The sequence below is a fragment of the Camelina sativa genome, chromosome 6 (genome assembly GCF_030686135.1).
Source record: "Camelina sativa cultivar CO46 ecotype springtype chromosome 6, ASM3068613v1".
Taxonomy (NCBI): domain Eukaryota; kingdom Viridiplantae; phylum Streptophyta; class Magnoliopsida; order Brassicales; family Brassicaceae; genus Camelina; species Camelina sativa.
In genome coordinates this window covers 684,110-696,991 of record NC_141885.1, presented here as the reverse complement: position 1 = coordinate 696,991, position 12,882 = coordinate 684,110, and the positions used below count along the sequence as shown (strand labels likewise).

Sequence of the window (12,882 nt, the reverse complement as noted above, 5' to 3'; positions counted from 1 at the left end):
CAAATGGTTTTTTTATCAATATAAATAAAACAAAAGATGTAGGAAACATTGAAGTTTAAACATGTAAAAGGCGTTGTTACCTTTGCAGGGGTTGATGTCTCACGTCTCTATGACTCAATTTGGTAGTCACTAGTTCAGAGATAAGCTTGAGCCTTGAGTTGTAGAAGACCATATCAGAAGAATATATAAACCGAGATTAAAAAGAGAGAGAGTATTAGATGTTTGAGAAATTTATATGGAACCTTTCTGATGTCTGAATGAAGGAAGACAGAGGTGCATCCTTTGAAAGATTCTTCCTTCATAACAGATGTCATACCTTTTTCCACAAGGAGAGACTCCTTTCAACTAAGCATGGCGTTCCTTTTATGACCCCTTTACATATAAGTATGTTCTTACTTTCATGCGTGTTATCTTTTTCAGGGATAAAGTTGCTGCATTAGGTGGGAGATGCTGGGACAACCCAATGCAGATATTTCATCTTCGGTCATGTTGTAATGTGTCTTCCTAAACAGAAGTTGCAGTAGGTTAATGTCCTTTTTAGGTCATTTTTTCCATCTTCTTTAATTAATTCTCTGCTTTACTTCAAAAGATCACATAATATATTATATGCAGTAGCCATGAGGTGAGTTTTTTCATTCACTTTAGGTAAAAGTGAAAAGTGCTTTTCATATGTTACCCACCTCCATAATTTTGGACAACTAAACCGTTGAAGCAAACAAACCAAATGAAGTCTTTAGTTAAGTCAGTTAGGATTGTTCCCCTTTTTATGACTAAATGGAATAAAATCCGTTTGCTACAGTAAAAAATATATAAAATAAATAAAATTAGTCACATAGTACGATGTGTCAGCGGACTAATGTACGATGTGTTTTGCTAGTACTGTGTTTTGATGTACAGTTCTTTGCAACTGTGTACGTACACAAGTCATTAATGTTGTGTACGTACATATACAATGTTATTGGAAACGTTATTATATTGTTGATTATATATAACATTCATAAATAGTACAAACATTTCAAACATTCAGAATTATAAATAAACATTCAAAAAAACATATATGATCTTTAAGGCTCCATTCTTTCTTTTTGAGTTCATGAGCTCTCCCTTTTATGCTCTATCACATGGTTTATATGGAAACGTCCAACAAATTCATAAGGAGAGTGGTGATGATGTGGCGTGGAGGAGGAGGGGGAAGCTCTGCTGGTGGTGAGGTGTTGCTCCTTCCTCAGATTTTGTCCTTAATCCAAAGTAAGTGGTTGATGTTAGGCTTATCTAGGGTTTTGGGATGATTGGAGTGGATTTGTCATGGGTAAGATAGATTGAGAAGAATCCATGGTTTGTTTTTATGGTTGTTGTCATTGTGGATACATTGGGTATGTGCTTAATCGTGGGGGAAAGAGTATTGGTCGTGGAGTTAGGTTTTGGTTGCCGAGAGGTGCTTGAAATCGACTACGAATCGTGTTTCAGGTGTTGTGTCGACCGACACCACTACCAACATACGAACAATGTGAACTGGTCCAGGATGGCTACTTCGAGGCTGGGCTGAAATTTAGTGGGGATCTTCGTGGTGCTACAAGCTCCATATCCAACAGTGAGTTTTTGAAAGGAACGGTTGGTTTTTGATTTAATCAAGTGTTTGTATTGTGGTCTGGCATATACGGTTTGTTGGTAAGGTTGGGGTGTCGAGCTACACCACCCGGTTGACACCAGCATGTTGTTATGTTTTTGGGTCCTAGGAGAACAGCTGGAGTAAGGTTTGGATGAGGAGAGATCGACGGGAGTGATGTCGTGGGCGTTGATGTCAACCGACACTAGGAGAGTGTCGTTCGACACCATGTGTGTTGGTTCGTAAGTGGTGCGATGGGTGACATTCGACACTAGGTGGAGGTGCCTTTCGACACTAGAGGATTGGAGTATTCGTGGGGAAGTGTTGTACGTGGCTGGACGGAATCAAATATTTCAGCCCACCTCTTTTGTTGCTTGGTCGCTAGGGGTGGTTGGTTGTGCGACTTAGTAACTAGATGAGTTTGGGTTTCGTGTATTTGTGGGAGTTTTTGTAAGGAGCGATATCTACGCCGGTTGTCTCGTCAGAATTATGGAGATCCGATAAGATCGTTTCCTGTGGATCCTGTATGAGGATTGGGAATCCGGGTGCGGTTATTTCAATCGTTAATATGGTTTTTAAGCAATGTCAATGTACGTAAACGAGTACTTTATAAAATCCAGAAAGCTTGTAAATCGTTAATACGGTTTTTAACCAACAAAAATGAATTAAAAATCATGACCATGTTTAGCAAGAATTTGGATAATTTTCATAGTGTACCTTTTCTATTACATTCTTAGATACATGTCTAGTCTTCACTAAAAATTTTTGTTTTTAGTTATGATTCTTTCAGTTTCATGGTTAGCGCTATTCTTTTAAGCCATCAACCGTTTATGGTTGATTATCCAGAAACATCACTTTTCTTTTAATCATTTTTTCAATATCGTGTGCGTATACGGTTTAAGGTTTATTTTTAGGGTTTGTTCAGGGGTTATGTACGTTTAACTCAAAATGATTGTGTACGTATATGGTTTATGTTTCAAGATTTCTTTAGGGTTATTATATGTTTATAATGTACACAACTAAAATATGTACACAACTAACTATATCAGACCCACAATTAAGTTTATAATGTACACAAATAACATACGTACACAACAACATAATAAATATTTGGTACACAGACCAAAATCAAATTAAAAAAAAAACTTGGGTTTACACATATTCAACCCAGTCTATAATTGATATGTTGTGCAAAACTATTTCAAATACAACAACAAAAAAAAACATATCTAATGTACAATGTCTCTTTACGTACACTACTGATGTAGTATTTTTACTTCAATTAAATTATCAATCCACAATCTGCATTAATCAACTCACTAAGAGTACACAAAGATGCTTAATCTATTCTTATACAGGAAAAAGTTCTTTTGTAACAATCTTAACTAACAAACTGACTCAAAGAAAGAAAATAAGACAATTCAAACAATGTAAACTCAAAGAAACAGAACACAACTAGCAACAAACTTTCAATCAAGATTAAACAGGTGAACCTTGGGCAATGTAATTGACTTGGGGGATATCTAACCAATCCAAGATGTCTAAGCAACAATCAAGAACAATCCTATGGCTAAGAGCACTTATGCAAATCAATCCATTTCCATGATAGAGATTCCTATGCTAATCAAGTGATAATCAACAATTTCTAAAGATAATCACAAGGCAAGCATGCATTAAGAATAAGTCTAAATACCACTAAGCACCCTAATCATCAATTTCCATTGGCTATGAATGCAAAGCTCTTGATTAATTTGGTTCAGTAATTTCATCAAACACCTTATCGGCATGGAAATCCTAATGTCTAGATTCAAGCTTGATCAAGGCAATCTAGCATTATTAACACTAAACAAGATAGGAAACACATAAATAAAGCCCTAGACATCAAAGAGCAATCATCTATCTCCCTAATCTACCTAGCCCAAAGTTCTAAGGGTCTACTCACTCATCATCATGATCACACAAAGGAAAGAGTTTGATCTTTGTGAAATCATAATAAGAGACTATAGATTAAAGAGATCTGAAGGAGAAAGTGCTATTAAAAACTTAGAAGTACTCAATCATTCAACAAACCAAGAGTAGATAAGCTTAAGAACCCTAAGTGGCTGCTAAACAAGAGATAAACCAAAGATAAGCAAAAGATAAATGATAAACAAAAGATAAGTCTCCCCTTAATAGGGTTAGAGTATTTATAGGAAAACAGAAAAGGACCCGGGTCAACCCAAAACAAACTGGGTCAAACCTGGATTAAAACTAAAACAAGTGTGGAATTAGGCGGCTATGGGGACAGCTTGATCGATTGGCAAGGCCGATGGTGTCCACCGGTCACATTCTAGCTGCTGGTCTTGGCCGCGGGTAGATCCTGTCCGTGGCGTGGAGGATTCGATCGGCCGTGGTTCGGCCGCTGGTCCTGGTCGCGGGTAGCTACTGTCTTCACTCTGGCTGTATATACGTTCACTCAAACAGGTATAACTCTTTACACGCATATCTGCTTGGCCTAAAATCCCCTCCATTGCAAAGCGTACTCAATTTCCAATAACTTAGATGAAGAACTCTGGAGCTAAATCCCAAGGCAAGGTCTTCATATGAGTCGATCTTTGAGGGACTGCAGACTGGTTCCAAATCATCAATCATCTTGTGTGCATCCAAAATGTGTGTCTTCCATTATATTGCTAATTATTGACTTATTTGGCTCCAAAGCACACTTTCCTTGTACACTATACTCCAACATCTGAGATAACAAACTTGATGCAAAATGCAACCTAAACAACCTAAATGCTCATTAATTTGCATAAAACAATGAAGAATTAAGCACTAAAATTACATAAAAACACAAGATATCAACTACAAAGGAATAAATTTTTGGTACACAAAAGTACAAAACAAATCGATTTGGAGTGAAGTTACATTATATTCTCCATTCGCCGGACACACCAACTAAAATTATTCTCGCTACAGTAAAAACACGTAATTATAACTACTTTTAGTTATAACTCTTTTTCTCTAACTTTTAAGATTTATTTCATTATATATATTTTTTTCTTTAATTTTTTTGAATTGTGTCATTAGAAAAGTTAAGATATTAGTATTACCATTACCATGTACGTACATTGTAATAATTTGTTTGTTCATGTGTACGTACACAATAACCATATGTTTCTAATGTACAAACTTTATAAATATTACCAACTTCACAATAGTACATAATCTAACAGACATACAGTTTCAAATAATCAATATTACGTACACCGTAAACTGCATACACATACACGGAAGAAATTCAATGAGGGACAAAATTGTAAATTTGCAATCATCTTCAACCTAAGTATCCTCTTTTGCAATCTTAGTTTTGCAGCAGTCATTCACAGTCTTTTCATAATTCTTTGTTTTCTTTGTTTTAATATTTTTTACACATAAATCTTGTGAATCTAGCATATATTAGCATATTTAAATTCAAAAACGAGATTCTGGTATGCCACCCCTCCTCTTCTGATTATCTTCGGATTACTCTTCAATTCACCCAATTTTCCCTGAAATTTAGTTGTTTGTTGCTACTAATTATCTCTTAAACTATCAATTATTAACTTTCCTATTAGTTGAGAAAATAAAATAAACTAATATTTCTCACTAATTTACAGAATTTGTTTTGGTGAAGAAGACAGTTTTTTAACTTCCGCTTTCTCTTGTTCTTCTTTCTTTTTCTCATCTAAAAAATATTTTTTATTCAGTTCATTAACAGATTGTAGTTGGTTAGGGTGTAACCAAATGATAACAGTTTTCTCACAGGGATATTTTTGTCATAATTTTGTGTGGTGGCTAATCCATGGAAGCTTTATTTGTCTTTGCCTAACTATGAAAGAATAAGTTTTTTAGGTGTGATACATGAAAATTTCTTATATATTATTAGGTTTTGGTTTATTTAATATATTTTGGTGTATATTATATATAATTGATGATACTTATGAAATAGTATCTTATTAAAAACTTTAAATTACTATTAAGACAATTTTTTTATTTCAAACACACAATTTTAAAATATATAAAATATATAATGTTATACTTAAACGTTATACTCTTTTAAAAATTCAAATCTTATAAAAAATCATGAATTTATACTTATTCGTTAATGATATTTAAACTTTTTATAATATTATACTTTATATGGAAGTATTTATAGTATATTTAAACATTCTATTAAGTTTAAATATTCATAATATTTGAACCTTTTAAAAGATTCAATAATTAATTCTAATATTTTAAAATTTTAATTTTTAAATTTGGACGCATGATAAATCAACCTTCTTGCTCATTTGTAGTTGGAAGCATATTAGTCTTATTTATAATGGTTCTCAGCCATTTTCCAAAATTTTCTAGCCGATGTGGGACGTTGAACATACACTTATTTATATGTATTATAATATAGAAATTTTACATAATTTGAAAATGTTAAATATTGAGATATCTGATTTCAGTTGGTCGTTTTTAGAATGTTAATATAGAAAATTCTGGAAATTTTTTAAAAATGTTAATTAGTGGCATGTTGAATTCCTATAGGCTATTTTAAATCCTAGGTGGGCAGCCTTAGGAGCTTATAGCCATTTGTAGTTGGAAGCATATTAGTCTTATTTATAATTGTTCTCAGCCATTGTCTAAAATTTTCTAGCCGATGTGAGACGTTGTACATACAATTACTTATATGTATTTTAATATAGGAATTTTATGTAATTTGAAAATGTTAAATATTGAGATGTCTAATTTCAGTTGGTCGTTTTTAAAATGTTCATATAAAAAAAATTCCCGAAATTTTTAAAAATTGTTAATTAGTGACATTTTGAATCCCTATTGGCTATTTTAAATCCTAGGTGGACAGCATTAGGAGCTTATACATTCTCCTTTTATTTAATACTAGATTAGGACCCGCCCGATGTGTGGCGGGTTTATAATTTTTAAAATAAAAATAAATTGATCAAAGAATATAAAGTAAATATTTTTAGTAAGTAAATAGATACACCGAGGTGTCCAATGTGATATTTGATGTAAAAGATGTGACTCTACGGTTGAAACTATTAATCACGTTTTTATTTTGAATGTCTTCATTCGTGTTAAGTTTGGGATTTATCTCTAACTCAGAGGGTTTACCATATGAGTCGGTGTACTCGAATTTGGATTTTGTTTTCTGGAGGGACGCCTCTCAACAGGGCGATCCTGGTCAACTTCTTCAATTACCATGGATTTTATTGGCAATCTGGAAGGCCATAAAAAAAATATCAAAGTTAAGAGATAGAGGCGAATTATATAATTACTCAGACTTTAGGCGATAATTTAGCTTGGGAATAGGCGCTCTCTTTTACGGCAGTCATGTCAGCTCCATCTTCGTATTCAGATGTCCAGGTGTCTTCACCTCGTTGTCAGAATGATAGTTCTTGGAAAGCAACCAATGTGCATTCATGTTGGGCTGGTGGTGTTGCGTTGGTGAGGAGCGAACCTTGTTGTTGGGGGCCAAGTGTCTAAAACAGAGCCCCTCCCCTTGCATTCGGAGTTAAAAACGTTGTTGTGGGCCATTGAGTGGATACGTGTTGAAGGGATCGCTTGTCAATATTTTGAGACTGATTGTGCTGAGTTACTCACTATAGTGCAGTCTTCTGAATATTGGTCGTCCTTCTCCATCTCTTGGCGGATTGTCTTGCCCGTGCTTCATGTTCTCTTATCTATGAAGTTTCTTTTGTAAATCATTTCCCTCCGGTTTGGGCAGCTAACCGAGAAATTTCATTTTAATTGTTTGATTGAAAAAAAAAACAGTAAATAGATACACTTTTAGTTAAAGAAAATAGATGTAGATGAGTTCAAAGTATTAAAATAAAATTAAATTTAACAAAAAATATATATTTAGTTCTTTTCGTAAGTAAAAACAATATATAAAAGTAAAGAGATAAACTTTTAATTATAGAAAATAGTTTTTTTTTTTTTTGCTATAATACATTAATGTATATCCATTTACAAATCTACTATCTACATCACTACTAAAAGTGTATCTGTACACACAAATATATTTTACTGTTAAAATATACTATTTAGTCTTTATTAGTACCAACAAATTGTCTTTATGAACACATTAAAGAATATATTATATGTCTTTTTACTTTAACATTTGTGTAGTTACAAAAACGCATATGTTAATCTTACATACTCCTATCTTATATATCAATATAGCAGTCTTTTTGAATAAATTTTTTGATTGGTGAAAAAAATATGAGACAAACTATTTTTTTTAATGTATTTTTTCAACAATAATTTTCTTTGTGTAAAGGTGAGTATTTACATTTTTTAAGAAACAGTAATTAATTGTATAATTTTCACAATCATTTTTTTCTTATATAAAAAGTAATATCTTTTCTTGTAAAATTAGCAACTTTTTTTTGTTAAAATTAGCAACTTAAAATTAAAATAAGTAAACAATATTATAATTTCAAATTTTATGATATATATATATAGATATAATTTCCTTATAATGATTTTTCTAATTTTTAAAACTGTTTAAATATTTTAAATTAAATTAGGTTTTTTTTCTCTATTTTACTTTTATATAAAAACCTTTTTATGATAGGTTTTGAATTTTTACATTTTTTTTTATTTTATTAAATTTTAAATTAACATTTGTCAACATCTGAATAATACAAATGACAAATGTCACAATCTTGTCAAACTTTATATAATAAGATAGATTAGTTAAAGTATAGATTAGTTAAAGTTGTTCAGAGCATCTCTTATAACACAGATATAGGAAGGGTGATTAGATAGTTATAACTTATACAAATCTACTAAAATCCTAACCTAAAATATGTATAGATTACTGATGCAAAAAAAAAATTATGCAAAAAATACTCAATTATAGTAAAATCGGTCTATTGCTGCTACGGGTGGAAAGTTTTCACCATAATGATGGACGATATACAAAATGGAATCTCCAAACAGAAGCTGACTTTTGGTGCAAGCTAGGGCTAGCGGATGCTGAAGTTGCGTTTTTTGGATCTCGAGCTATCGGCAATACACCTATTACAGAGAAACTCGGAGGGCACAGCTTCATCGTCATCAATGGAATTGCAGAGTGTGTGTTGCCAAACCTTGCAATCATCACAGGCCACCATTCTCTCACCATCATCATCTCTAGCTCCGCATTCGCAGGCAACTGTCCAGTCATCAAAACCGCCTTCATACCTTAACTCAGTGCACATGTCCAGACCAAACCCTTTCACCAGAAACTCTGTCTTCCCTTGTGATCCGAGAATCAAGTCGTCGTGTAGCTTCTCAAGATACCTGTTTCTTATCTCCAACACTTCAAATGTCTCCATTATGCAGTAAGTGTCCCTCAGAGCTTTCTCTGCTGCAGATTTCAGTTCTCTGATGGTTGCGTTTTCAGGGACAACCACCAGCTCACCAGGAGGTAATAGCCGGGTGAAGTCTCTGAGTAGATCTTCATGATCGGGCATAACTTGGCAGCTAACAACAGTTGAAGGATTTTGTTCCTGGTAAGACCATTCTTTTACAAAGCTCTTGCAATTCAAGATAACCTGAGACGCTTCGCTGTATGTGTCTGAATCGGGATAAGCTAACAAGAGATTCTGATACAGATATAGAATGTCATCGTACGGACTCAGTCCAGGAGTGGTCGATGTCCATTCACTGGTTTCCAGCGGTTTCAGTTTTCTCTTCTTTTTCCGTTCTTGCTCTAGAACACGGGAGTTGATTGTCCGGAGGGAGAACTGTAACATTCGGGATTTCGGGTTGTTGAACCTCTGCACTATCTGGTCACCTATTAGAACTTTGTCAATGTGTTTGAGCAAGAAATCAATCAATCCTGTATCACCGATGCTACTTCTGACAGCCTCCCTTAGCGCTTGGCGAGTAATGGTGCTGTTTTGCTCTTTAAACACTTTGAGAACCGCTTGTGCTGCCTCATTCAACCTCCTTCCAGGCCATCTAGAATGTTCTCCCCTGCCCAAATCATCAAACGACTCATACGCAGGGGGTTTTATTCCCGCCATTGTAGTATAATGACCATCAGGGACAGTGTCTCTGCCGGATTCATAGCCGCTATCATCTGAGTCCTGATCTGGGGATGTGCAGACCTCAGTGTTCTCATCAGCTCCAAGAACAGGATATGAAACAGGATCTACAGACATTGCTATGAGTGCCATTGCAGTCTTTCTCTGAATGGGAGCTTTTGATCTGAAATCAAGCATGAACCGAAGCAAATCAGAGAGAGTGACTAATGGTGTTTCAGTGGATCCTCTATAGAAACCAATGATTATCTTCATCACTCTCCCTTTGCTCGTTCCAGAAAAGTCTTGCATAATCTTGTCAACTTCTATAGAGCTAAGAGTGAGAATAGCTCGCCAATACTCATCTTTTCTTACCCCAAAGCTTCCATTAGAAAACATATAATCCCATTTCCCAAACCATGGTCGACCATATGCAACACCGTGGAGAAGCCTCAGATCCATCGATCCCTTCTTCGATGTATCATCCAAGGAGATCTTCCTGCGGCCAAAGGCATATCCATTTATTTTAAACTTCATAAACACTACTCACTCAACTCACTTAATCAACTCGAAATTATAAATTAGTTTGTGGAATTTCAAAAACATTACCTTTGGCTTCAATTGAAATACTCAAATTCAATCTTAGTTTACCAAATAAACACAATAAAGTCAAAATTTATGTGATTCAATATCAAAATCACCAAACAAGATAGTTGATCGTGTCCATTAAATGTCATAGTCTCTCTTTTTTATAACTAGCAAAAATCTAATCATGCCTCCCAACTTATATATTATTGAACTGTGATGAGTTTGTAACATCAATGTATGTCACAATCTATTTTTATAATTGGGGAAGATTTTATTATTGTTCGTCGTCCCAACTTATACTAATCGATATGGATTCCTAACATCAATGCCGGCCAAAAATATTTCTTTCTAATTAAAATATCAATGTGGAATATCTAACGTCAATCTCCTATAAAATTAGTAAAAAGCAAGCAGCTTTAAAGTGTGATACCGATCGATCCATGTAGAGATAAGTTTGGAATTGGGTACCTAGTGTGGAGAGTAGTGCAAAGACGATTCCAAAAGTCCATGACTTGATCACCAGAGAGGTCATCTTCAGAGTTGATACAGAGCAAATGACCAAAACCATTGCAATGGACCAAACCATGCATCAGATGTGAAGAAAGCTTCAAGCTTTTTGCCGTCAATGGGTCGTTCCACTCATCACGCTTTGGGATTATCATATGATATCTCCTCTTCGATACATAGTGATGACCCCAACCTACATATATATACATACGTCAAAAACGATCAGAATCGGAAAAAAAAAAAAAAGACACAAACTTTTTGGGAAAAAAGGGAACCCTTGATTTGTATTTGTACCAACGCATCTGCAGGAATCGCAGAGAGGGTTAGGAGAGGAATCAGAGATTAGTTCGTCGAGGATGTAAAGAGGGAAAACGACGCCGGAAGCTTGGCTGCCAAGTAAGATACAAGAGACGGTGTTGCCATCGATGGTGTAATCTTCAATCTCGGCGTTGTCACGGAGGAAGGATCTGATGTTGTCTCGGAAAGTCTCGGAGAGGTAAAGGAGAGGCGGAGGAGAAGGTGAAGGGATGGTAGTGGCATAATCGTTAAACAGTAGGAATTTGGGGGGTTTTGTCGTCTCCGTGCAAGCAGCGTCGTATACGGTTATCGCCATGACTGGAAAAGGACTTTTACGAGAAAGAAAGAGCAGAGAGAGAGAGAGAGTTTGTTTATTGGGTTTTTATGAACATTGGGATCACGTGACATGAAATCGGGCTGATTTGTTGTGACATGACTCCTCTCCGGTTGCGAATTTATGATTTTGCCCTTTTGGCGGCGATCTTGTACTATTTCTTCATCTTTTTATTTATTTTTATTTATCGTTTTGTGAATTATTTTTGGTTCTTTGGTTTGAGTTGTTTCTATATTCATTCTACTAGCTATTTCATCTGATTTGTTATGCAATCTGTGTAAGTGTGTAATCAATCAGAATTTTTTTTTGTTAAACACTGTTTGGTTTTCATTAGTTTAATTTTTTTGTTAATCACTGTTCGGGTTTGGTTTTCATTAGTTTAATTTTTTTGTTAAACACTGTTTGGTAAGTATATGTAAATACATTACTGAAATATTGGTCAAAACTCAAAATTGGTATATAAAAAAAATGACTATAGCATTTTTTTTTTTTTTTTTTTTTTTTTGCAATTTAAGCTACAAGCCTACAAGTATAGTAGACATTTTTGCATGTTCAAGCAGTGACCGGAACCAGACTCATGATGCTTAAACCGGTTAATAATATCAAGCATAATAGCCGACATCCCTATATAAGTAAAAGAGAAGTACAAAAGTGCTTCTGGGTCGGGTCAATTTCACAAAAATAACCCGAAATTAAGGGAGTCGGATTCGGGTAAAAAAGATCTGCAGCGTTATAAATGGGTTATCGGGTTTTCCAAAAAATAAATCATAAAATAAATCATAAATGTAAACAATAATAAAGTCTCCCAGAAAATAAACCATAATAGTTAAGATAATATATATTTTCCTACAATTTAGGAAACTAACAAACATGCATACATAATTAATGTTTATTTTAAATTTATTGATATTAAATCTGACTATCAATCAGTAAGATCTCAATCTTTTATATATGTAAACTAATTTAGTTTTCATTATATATTAGTATATATTTCCGGAATTAGATTCCAAATAAATATAATTCATAAATAATGGTAATATAATTAAATAATTTTAAAAATATGAAAGATAAATTTTAAATTATATAACTATACAAAAACGAAAATACTAATGAGAATTAATGAGATGTTTATAATTACATAAATATTTTCTATCAATTTTGTTATCATTCTTAATATGTATAATAAAAATACTAATGATAATTTAAAAAAGATATGGAAAGATGTTATGAGATTTTCACATATCTCTATCAATTTTGAGTTGCCTAAAAAACGGAAAACGTTTGTAACATTATTGTTCAATTTGGAAACAACCAATAAATACAGTTTAGCAACCGATTAGATTTCGAAGATTTTCACATATCTCTATCAATATGAACAATAATTTTTCTGATGTTTTTATTTATTTATGATTTTTTTTACTATATTCATGTATTTAATTTTACCCAATATGATATATGTTAATGTTTTTAATTTTAATTTTACTGGAACATCAAAACCATTGTGAATCTATCAA

General features: G+C 33.6%; 1 protein-coding gene across 1 annotated transcript; it reads right to left on the bottom strand.

The window, feature by feature from the left end:
* Window positions 1-8,357: 8,357 nt before the first annotated feature.
* On the bottom strand, window positions 8,358-11,463 carry LOC104789941 (PHD finger protein At2g01810-like). The gene is made up of 3 exons (XM_010515606.2): window positions 11,032-11,463; window positions 10,699-10,930; window positions 8,358-10,141 (listed from the first exon to the last, which is right to left on the bottom strand). The coding sequence occupies exons 1-3, from the start codon at window positions 11,348-11,350 to the stop codon at window positions 8,602-8,604; spliced, it is 2,091 nt and encodes a 696-aa protein (XP_010513908.2). The 5' UTR covers window positions 11,351-11,463; the 3' UTR covers window positions 8,358-8,601.
* Window positions 11,464-12,882: the final 1,419 nt, after the last annotated feature.